Source organism: Crinia signifera, chromosome 12 (assembly GCF_055691185.1).
Source record: "Crinia signifera chromosome 12, ASM5569118v1, whole genome shotgun sequence".
NCBI lineage: Eukaryota > Metazoa > Chordata > Amphibia > Anura > Myobatrachidae > Crinia > Crinia signifera.
The window spans coordinates 27,968,154-27,979,756 of NC_139228.1; the positions used below are offsets into that span (position 1 = coordinate 27,968,154).

General features: G+C 41.7%; 1 protein-coding gene across 1 annotated transcript in view; it reads left to right on the forward strand.

Moving 5' to 3' along the window:
* The window catches only part of LOC146049518 (uncharacterized), a 344,041-nt gene extending 340,578 nt beyond the window's left edge, over positions 1-3,463 (forward strand). The window contains exons 5-6 of the mRNA XM_083166057.1: positions 2,779-2,845; positions 3,384-3,463. Of these exons, the coding sequence (XP_083022183.1) occupies positions 2,779-2,845; positions 3,384-3,463 (147 nt within the window). The remainder of the gene's footprint in view (positions 1-2,778; positions 2,846-3,383) is intronic.
* Positions 3,464-11,603: the final 8,140 nt, after the last annotated feature.

Below are 11,603 nucleotides of genomic sequence, written 5' to 3' on the forward strand. Positions count from 1 at the left end.
GTTCCTTATATTGGCCCCTGATATATTTGTACATGTTGAGCATGTCCCCCCTTAAACGTCTCTTCTCAAGTGTAAATAGTCCTAGCTTGCTTAATCTCTCCTCATAGCTTAAATTCTCCATTCCCCTGATAAGCTTTGTTGCTCTTCTTTGGGTTTTTTCCAATTCCATGATGTCCTTTTTATAGTGTGGGGCCCAGAACTGTACTCCATATTCAAGATGCGGTCTAACCAATGCCTTGTACAGTGGCATAATTACTTTTGAGTCCCTAGTTTCCATGCCCCTTTTAATACATGCTAGAATTCTGTTGGCCTTTTTTGTTGCAATGTGACATTGAACACTGCACCCCAGCTTATTATCTATATGGACTCCTAGATCCTTTTCAAGTGCTGAAGTACCTAATGCCTCCCCGCTTAGGTTGTAACTTACACACTGGTTACGTCTCCCGAGATGCATAACCTTGCATTTATCCACATTGAACCTCATCTTCCACTTTTTAGCCCACTCATCTAGTTTGTTAAGATCATTTTGAAGTATGTTCACATCCTCTGTTGATTCAATAATTCTACTCAGTTTAGTGTCATCAGCAAAGATGGATACATCGCTGAGAATCCCCATCCCTATATCGTTAATATAAATGTTAAACAAGATGGGCCCCAGTACCGAACCCTGTGGCACTCCACTTAGTACTGGTATCATAGTTGATATAATGTCATTAACAGTGACATATATGCCTAGTACACATTATGAGTATAAAGATCAATACTGTGTGACTTAATATGATTTAAGGGCACTACATGTGGTATAATGTGTATATGATTGTCAATCCATGCCTCCCAATTGTCCCCATTTTCGAAAGGACAGTTCAGTATTTTGGGGACCGTCTCACTGTGCCACCCACCCTAAGAAAGGGGCAGTTTTGATACCCCGTCACCGCTATGCGTAAAGCAGCGGTGAATAGATGGGTACTTGTGTACACTCACGGCTCCCACGATGTCCATCGCATAGTTAAAAATCGCATCGCATAGCATGCGATTTTTAACAGAAATGCATCCAAATGCATTGAAATTAGTATCAAACATGTTCAATGGCCCCCAAATGTCATTTTTCAGGCTGTACCACCCCCGAAGCGTGGCGAGCGGACACGGATACCTTCACAGGTATACGCGTCTCCTTGCGGGCTTCACAGGTGTCTGCGTCCCCTCGCGGGGCTCGCCACGCTTCGGGCTCGGTGGCTCGCTGCGCTCGCCACACTTTCTAGGATGCGTACCGCCGCCCCTCGCGGGCTCGCTGTGCTCGCCACGCTTCGGGTTCGCGTTGATAGTGGGGGTGGTACAGCCTGAAAAATGACATTTGGGGGCCATTGAACATGTTTGATACTAATTTCAATGCATTTGGATGCATTTCTGTTAAAAATCGCATGCGATCGCTTGCGATCAAATCGCATGTGATGCAATCGAATGCGATTTAAAAAAAAATACTTAAAAACTGCAAGCATCGCATCGCATGCCATTACATATGGCATGCGATGGGAGCCGTGAAAGTACACAAGTACCAATAGATGTTGTATGCTAGTACAAAATTGGGGGCGTTGCTCACAGTCATTGCATTCTTGTGAGGCCATGCCCCTTTTTGGGAGTCCCACTTCATTCATTTAGAATGTTGGGAGGTATGTTCAGGGGTTAAACGGAATGGGGTGGAACGAAGTTCCACCACCTCTAATGGTAGGGGAAACTGAGTTCCACCTCTACCACAGCCCTGAACAGTAATTCCAACTGAAAAGCCTGTCCCAGCAGCTTCTTCTGGCACGGCGTATGTGATGTCATACCATCCCCGCCACTGAATTAAAGAAGGGCCACTAAGTGGAACAGGCTCTGTCCTTTCTGCAGACAGGGTGAGAGGGGGCTGGAGGGACTCAGAGGTAGGGAAGCTGCTGGAGGGACACAGGGAATTGAGTTTCTGAGGAACATGGACAGAGAGCTGCTGGATTGACAGAGACAGATGTGTATAAGCAGCACAACTGTACACATTATGTGTATAAGGGGCAATACTGTGTGACTTAATATGAATCAAGGGCACTACATGTGGTGTAATGTGTATATGATTGTGCTGCTGTATGTTGTAATTTTTATTGAACTTAATATTGTGTGACCACACCCCTTCCTTGTGGGACCAATGTCCCTTTTACAGTAGGTCACAAATTGCCTGGCACTGGTCTAGTCTCTGCCTAATGTACGGGGAGGAGGGGTTAGGGGAAAGGAGTTCCACCACCTCTCAAGGACCACTTTAAGCCCAGGTGCCGGACGAGGTCCCGACAGTCGGAATCCCGTCAGTCATTTACCTGACGTCGGGATCCCGACTGTTAAAACACCGACAGATGGGTTCCCGACGGCCACCGGCTATTCTCCCTCGTGGGGGTCCAGGACCCCCATGAGGGAGAATAGAATACGTGGCGAGCATAGTGTGCCACCATGCCCGCATTGTGGCAAGCACAGCGAGCCCGCCAGGGGCTTTGTTGCACTCGCCATGCTGTCTGAGTCTGGCCAGTCGGGATCCCGACGTCGGGCTAATGACTGTCGGGATCCCGACTGTCTGACCCTATACCACACCATTTAAGCCCTGGGTATGTACAGTATATGTCACAGATGTCCTTAAAACCTGCTCCATTTGTTTGTTTTTAGGAACAAGGTTGGGAAACACTGAAATAATTTATTTTATGTGCAAAAGAGGTATTCACAATAGCCCCCAACTGACTCGCTGTTCTGTACTTTGTTTTCTAGGATTATCTCACAGTTCCAGGATTAGGACTACTGGTTGAAAGTTGCTGCTCTGCCACATTCTGTGGAGGTAGGTGTCTTCAAAGTATCCTCATAAAAAATTGTTTTATAAAAAGCTGTTATCAAATTACATGTCCCATGGTCAATATGCTGCTCTGTGTACTCTTTTTTTTCTGGCTTTTTATACATCTTGGCCTACAAATACATGTAGGTGCTTAGCAGATGTTAGCAAGGTTACTACACAAGTTGATTCCAAACCAGAGTACAGTATGTCCTTTGATGATAACACAGTACAAGTGATATAATATAAACAACAGTCAATATGATAAGGTATCAATCTCTCAATGTACTGTACTCTATAGAACAGTGATGCTCCAAAAACACAGTGACAGGCTTGGGCATTTGTATATCCTTTTATAGAGAAAAGTAAACAATTTGCTCCTGCAGTCTAATCATATTGACTTTTAAGTCTAGTGACTTAGACATGATGTTATTGCGGCTGATGACTCAATAACACAACATAACACTCAGTTAAGAGAGCGTTTGTAGTGTTTAAGCATTTAACTACATGTCAACCATAAAACAACCCACTCATTCCTGTCCACTAGGTTCACGCACTTCATCACACATCCAGTTTCTTGTAGCATACATCCTGTTTATTCTGTCCAGTGTTGGGCAGGGAGAGTGATGATGTCATTATTGTGTTGCAGCCTGTCCACTGGGATTTTACAACACTCTAGGGGGTTATGGATATCACCACTCTCTCATGGAGACTACAAGTATGTACTGTGTGTTAATGGAGTAGAAAAAGTGGCAAAAAATAACACAGGGATGTTCTTCTCTATGTAAATATGGTTGAATGCTGATAAGTCCACTGATTGCAACGCAGGACCAAAGAAGTCGCATCATCTTCTAATTTCTTGCATGATAGCCGTGTCCCATATTAGCTCCTCTAGCATCCCACGAAAGACCCAATATATTAATGTGATCATTAAGGGACATTGTAACCGTGTTGACTTTTAGTCTAGGGTAAACTGTTTGTCTTCTATGTATATGTGTGTCATATAGCTCTATATCTGTGTTATAAGAATGTATCTGTATCTTTGTAGTTACCATTGTTCATACATAGACTAGTAGCTATAGTATGTTAATCAGAATTTAGACTGCCACATTGTGTTACAGGAGAAGCCAGACAATACCGTTATTTGATGTAAACATATACAGGTTTACAGAGCTCAAGTACTGTAGAATCTTGTCAAATGCTTTATATACCAAAGCATTTGACAAGATTCACTACAATTCTAAATACACAGGATAGTTGACCTGAATTAAAATTCTATGCAACAATGGGTTTGTCAATATGCAAGGTCTCCAAATTAACGTATATGTGGATATGATCCCTTGACAACCACCCAGGATTTAGTTTAAATACAGGGTCACTACAGACTGATTTTGAGCTTCCATTGGACCTAAGATTGAGGACAGGGTGCTTGTGACTGACCACAGATCCAGGACTACACAGTGAGAGGAGGCTCCCTGGAAATACACCCTATGTTTGGACTCTCTTGTTTGGACTCTGGCTATCTCTTGTAACTGCCTTTGAGGAACGTGGTATAAGTATAATTTCTTGTTTGTTAATGATTTTTGTAAATAAATAATTGTTAAACTGTATTGAGGTGTCCCTGATTCTCACTATACTTCCGATACAATAGTTCCACTGGGAACAAAATTTGGTGTCTGGGAACAGACATCTTTGCCTGAAAAACTTATTGGAACTTCAGCTGGAATGCAACATTTCCTCCTTACTGAGACAACTCAGCGTTACCCAGTCCCTCATTGTCTAATGGCCACTACTTGGGAGGGATACTTAATATCCCTCTCTGGGCCTCTCTGCAAAATTGTGGTTAATAGGCTACAAAGGCTAGTGGGTAAAAGCTCCAGAAATCTCCTACAGTAAGTATCGTATCTGACAATAATCTGGGTTCCTGGCTTACAGTAACTCTAGGTTCATTTCCAGTGGTGGCTCATATCTTCTGTAAAGAGGAGGCTTCCCTGACGCAATTCATTTCATGCAGTTGGGTTGGGTACATCCATTGCACAAAAAATATGACTGTGGATGAGGAAAATGGGCAGACAGTGAACGGCTGTCAGCATGCTGATTGGTGGCTGGCTGCTATCATCATCAACCATAAACATGGATGTTTTGGAATCCTTGATGGTCGGTAGCCATCCATAACTTTGAGTCGGGGACAGATAAAGCTGCTTCCGGCTAGCGAGGAGTAAGAGCAAGACACCCACTCAGTATCCTGACAAGTATTCTACATTATAAATACTGCAGTGTTTATTTTTAATATATTTGTTATACCATAGCTTTGTAGAACATATGACAGGTTCTTGTACACAGAGAACATTGTTCATCTGTTTATTTGTATTTATTACAGAGGGCTGATTTAGATTTGGACGTATGTCAATCTTTGTGCAATACATAAACATTTCTGTACTGATTATGCATACCAAAATGATTCCGTATTTACATTTCCGCATGTCATAGACTCAGTGTAAATACTCATTATGATGATGAATGAGGTTAACAACACCAGCCGCACTATCTTGCAGCTACTGATTGGCTGTTTGAGTATTGACCCCTCCAGCTAATAGTACTTATGATAATTCAGTATTGTGGCGAGATGTATTAAAATGAAAATGCGGTAAAACCCCTGTTTTACCGCATTTTCCTAGGTAGTATTACCCGGCCGCACCGATATAGCCTATGGGCTTCTTTTCGCCGCCCACTGCAACCCCGCCGCCTCGGCGACCCCCCCTCTCCCCCTCCCTTGGGCTTACCTTCTTACAGGTCCTTCTGGACCCCGGAAGGTAAGCCCTTCCTCCCCCTAGCAACGCAACCGGTCGTCCTTCCGGCTGCAGGGGGGGAAGAGGTGCCGGGGACAGCCACACTGAGTTGTCCCTGCTGCAGGGGAGAAACAGGCGGCTGGGAGGTGATGGAGACCCCCCGCAGACCACAGTACAGGTATCGTGGGGGGGCCTCCGTCATCGCACCGCAATGCCAGGCGCATATGTTAGTACATATGCGCTGGCATCACGGCGGGGGCATGGCGAAGGGCGGCAATGTATATTAATACATCCCGCCCCAGATCTTTTCTGTCTGTCTGCATTACATAGGCAGAGAGAAGAACCAGCTGGGTGACCTACAGCTCCCTTTGGGCCAGATGCTCTAAGCTTCAAAAAGTGATAAAGTGGAGAGTAATAAACAACCAGCCAATGGGTTCATAACTTTCAACTTTCAAACCCAGCCTGTAACATGGCAGTTATGAGCTGATTGGCTAGTACTCTCCACATTATCACTTTTTTAAAGCTTAGTGCATCTGGCCCTATATGTTCCTATCTCTCCTCTGTTCGGAAAGCTCCTTCTGCAACTCATGAATCCTGATACTCTGTGTCTCTCCCTACACTGCGTACTGTCCCGTTCCTATCTGGCTACTTGGCTCTGCTGCTGCACAAGAGGGAAAGCTAGTGATGTCAGTGTGCTTCAGTCGGGACCCTAAAAAAGGAGGGGGTCGGGATACGGTATGCCCTGCACCATGCTCCCTCTTAATATGACTATGGTCCCGGGAAACTCACAGATATTTGGGCAGGTATGGGAACAGTTTGACAGCCTTTGATGAGAAAGTGCTGTATTATGTCTGTATTCTGAAGTAAAGACACAACAGAATTTAGAAACCAATTTTATGTGAAGAGAAAATGATCGAGCGGAATCAAACATAACCCCTAGGCAAGGTGCGGAGCCCACTGCTAATATGCCCAATCCATCAGCTGTAATCTTATCATCAGCTCTCGGATCACACATAAGTGGAAAGATGACATGTTTGTTGTTTCTGATACAGAGAAAGATGGGCCATAAACTCTGCGATAGTCCAATGGATTTCTGCTGTTATCCATGATACAGCCAGACCACTATATCGTCTACGTTAACAGGACCAAGCGGTCTAATGACAGCTTCCAGGCAAAGTCTATGTAGCAGAATGGATACATACTCGCCACAGAATGCTTCGTGTTACTAATCAATTAGTTGGGGGGGGGGGGGGGTGCTCAACAAATATTAGTTAAGCCTCTGTTTAATCTGACAAAAAAACGAAGCATGCAGTTTAGTTTAATATTAAAAAGTCATTAGTCAGGATCAAGTCCCGTTATATAATCAGCATTTGCTCAGCCAGTGATCATTGTTTGATATGCAAGGTTGCATTATTCTGATAATCATCTGCAAAAGCGCCTCACTATTTAATTTTAAATTGTAATATAAGCAGTGAAATAGTTCTGTTTGATAAGATTATGAATGGCGTGAGACCGATCATTGATCCTACCGAGTGCTTTAGTTTAAACCATACTTCAACAAGCCTGAGTATAGCCTGCAGCTTCTGTTGTGATTATTTCAAGAAGATTAGAATTGTGCACATCAAAAAAATTGTGGAGGCAGGAGGTTCTACGCCCTTCGTCAAGGTAATTAAACTCCATTCATGGGAATACTGTAGTTCTCCTGATGCATAGAGTGTTCCCACCACATAGGCGCAGAGAATGCAGCCACTTTCAGGGCCAAAGCAACGTCCATGCCTCGCTTTCAATGAGGCATAATGTTAAAATGAGCTGATTTGAGGTAGCACGGTTGGTGTAATGGTCAGCATTACTGAGGTCAATTGACCATTGATCATTCAAAATATCTAAGGTTCTATGGTAAATACTTTCGTCATTGATGGTGGAGGACCAGATGGTATCAAGCATCACGGATGCAGAAGCTAGGATTTTTTTCCCACGAACAAAGTTCCAAGACATGGTGCTTAGCTCCACCCCTGACACTCCTGAGAAGCTCCACCTCCAAGCTCTAATTGGCTCACATCCTACTGTGTTGTAAAGCAAGGGTGACCACCGGTCACACCATCGGGGTTACCGATCAATGGTACCATGAATAGCCATCCCTACCTGGTAGTCTGTTTACTCCCACACTCCAAAAATATAGGTTACTATATACAGGCATCTGAGTAGGGGCTCTAGGATCTAGGGGACGCCCCAGAGTCTATCACACATTTAAGGATGACTCAGAGAAGTATACTTGTTGAACTTAATGTTGAGCTTCTAAGGCGCCACCTCCACACGTTCAGCTAGGTTTATGGAAAGTCGTGATTGTGCCGTGGATGTCACAGCCTGTCAATCAGTTTGGAGATGGAGTGCAATGACGGACTGCATTCTTAAATATGGGTTGTCCCTGGTGCCAAAGTCTGCTTCTTCCAACATAGATCTACCAGCATTGGCGGCAGATTGAGGGTGCACATTGCTCAACCTGCTATTTGCTCTGGACCACTAGGGCCAGCTATACTTGTAAGAGAGACCAGGACACTTGAAGACCTGATAATGCTAGGAAATTCTACCACCGGCATTCTCACTCATGGATGTCAGAATTCCGGCACTGATCTTTGGACGGTACTTAGGATGCCTACTGCCGTACACTTAATGCCAGGATGCTGTCCACACCCGAGCATTAGAGTTATGCTGAAGACTTCATGTAAACATTCCACCAGTGTCCACACGCTGGATGTCCACCTGACACAGGGAGAGCTCACTTGTTGATAGATAGATATTATATTTATCGTTATTCATACGTTTTTCCATGTTCATTTATTTCTATTGTCTTCGTTGCTTTATCTTAATTTTTAAATCCAGGGCATGGGAGGACAAAACAAAAAGGGAGAGGAGGGAAGTAGTATACAGATAATCATTTTTATTAAAACAACAGCACAACATGGGGCTCACAGCAGCTGTGGAGTCTAACATATAATTAGTATGTGGAAGAGAATCTAAATTAAACCAACTTAATGAAAAGCCTCGGAAACATGGGATACAGTCTAGTTATTATGTTTTGATTTATTGGGTATCATGTAGAGTAGTCTATTAACTGGCAATGGTAATATTTATTTAGAATAATATTTATTAAGTAGTCTGTTTAGCCTATTATGTATAGTTTAGGATGTGATACCGCATTACTATCTAACTTTTTTATTAAAATATTCCTATACGTGTAGTGGCGGTGTAAGTTATGCAGCCACTAAAAAAAAAATGAAGTTTAATAATGCACATGATTTGTCTGTCGCTACATTTTATCATAAATTGTTTTCCGGCTTATAGAGTTCTGCGCTTATGAATTGTGAATATTAATAAAGATAAACAAGGATTTTCATCCTTCTAAGTGCCGCAGTTTCTGAGCTATAGCTTATTATTATTGTGCGCTTAGAGGTCAACGAGTGCTGTGTAATTTTCTTTTTGCCCTCCCATCGTATGTAGAGGAAAACTGTACTCAACTAAAACTAATAGCTTTTTACAGCTAAATAATATGTATTGCTATATTAAATGGACAATAAAAAAAACATACATCAATCTTACCTGGCAATAAGCTCTTAGGCTCAACACACGCAACAAAAGTGTACAATAACACAACGGTTGGTGTTAGATTTTCTACCAATGGACTATACATTAGTTATTAAATTAGACACCAACCGATGAAGGGAAATGCCTGCATCCCTGTCCAAGGGACCGTAATAGATCGGTAAAAATCAAAGTTGACGTTCACGATGGCAACAATACAATGTTGACAATTATGATGTTGACAGTCAACGTTCTCAAAATGATGATAGGTGAAATGTCGACATTGTCGCTATGTCAACATTACGGTTAAGCTCCGTGTGTGAGGTTAGCGTTATCCTACAAAGGCAATACCGTTACTAGGCCAACGCCATTTAGGTCGACATGCATTGGGTCGACAGGGCTTTGGTGGACACCTGAAATAGATTGAGATGGCTAAGGTCGACAGGGTTGGAAGATCGACACAAGCATTAGGTCAACAATGTGAAGGTCAACAGTCAAAAGATCAACGTGAGTTTTTCACTTTTTGTTAGTCGACATGTGGTGACGGGCGGTGTTTCATGCCTTACCATCCCCTAAGGCGTGGTGAGAGAATGAAATAGTGTGCCCAGTGCAGTGAGGCACAATGTCTGACAAGCGTAGCAGTACACTTTGACTGTGTCGACATTCGGGACAAAAAAGGTGGCAGACTCCTGTTGATCTTCCCACTGTCGACTTAATGCTTGTGGCCACATTAGGTTAGGTTATGGGGGAAGGTTAGGCTATATGGACCAGTAAGGGTTAATCGCATGAGAAAGGGTCAGGGGTAGGGATTAGGGTTATGTGTAACAGAGACTTTCCGGGACATCTCAGGATTGGAAGCCTGACCTGAAATTGATCAGCCGCCAGATCCGGAAAGAGCCGTTGGAGCAGCTGTACCCCAAACAAAGGTCACTGCTGGGCCAATACGAAAGAGATGTCAACATTCCAACATGTCAACGTTTCAACACTGTCTACATGATGACTGTCCTTCTTCAGTATTAGTGTTCATCTAGCACCCTGCATCCCCTCCAATCACCATCTAGAAGATACTAGAATTTGATTGGTCGCTGTGGTTGACCTCTCCATTTCTATAAACCCATACCTTAGCAAACGTATACCTCCGTTGTCTTGTTTCTCTACATAATTACTTATTGGTGGTCCCCTTTAAGACGTTTTATGCGGACCTATTTTTATACATTAAGGTAAATAATATGTTTAAATTTTTTTTTTTTTTTGGTGTTGCTGATCTCTTTACAATATCCCCAGTAGGATTTGACTTCGCAGTTTAATTGACTCTACATCCAGCAGCCCACTGGGGTTGGCACAATGCCGTGTAATGGTACAGTCTATTTTACTCAGCTTAAAAATAACACTTTGTAGAAAAAAGAAAAAAAAAAACACATCAAAAGAACGAACTGCTATTGTACCAGTGGAAATTCTGCTCACTATATTTGACAGCTGTAAAGAAGGCTATTTAAAGAATTAGCACCTTAATAATAACTTATTTAATTACGCTAATTAAATAACGCATGATAAGAGAGGCACTGTTGTGTCCACGTCTTAGCGTCAATGTGAAATGGGGAAATATGCTAAAGTCGAACTAATGGCTGTTAATTGTTTTTAAATCCTGCATATAAAAAGTAACCCCTCTCGCTCAATATATATATATATATATATATATATATATATATATATATATATATATATATATATATATATTTTTTATATATATATATATATATATATATATATATATATATATATATATATATATATATATATATATATATATATATATATATATATATATATATATATATATATATATATATATATATATATATACAGTACTATTTTTCTGGAAAAATAGGTTCAGGAACTCCAGGTCTGGGGGTGGATCAATTAAATAAAAAATAATATATATAATAAAGAGAGGGAGGGTGAGATAGATGTATATAATGTATTTAGAAACAAAGGCACTCACAGGTGACTTTAAAATAAAACTTATCTTATGGAAAGTACATTTTTAGTTCCTGATGATGTCATATTTAATTAGAGGGTCAGGAACTGAGTTCCTGCTGGTTTCTGCTGAAAAATAGCACTGTATATATATATATATATATATATATATATATATATATATATATATATATATATATATATACATACATACATACATACATACATGAACAAGAATGGGCACTCACCGAAGCATCCATCCAAATAGGTTTAGTCACACGAATAACGGCATAGTGACTACACTATATATATATATATATACAAACTGTGTAAAAGTTTTAGTTTTAGGCAGGTGCGACCACCTTCTGCCATTAAAACAGCATCAATTATGTCAGGGAGTTTGTAGGATTATAGTCTTGGGA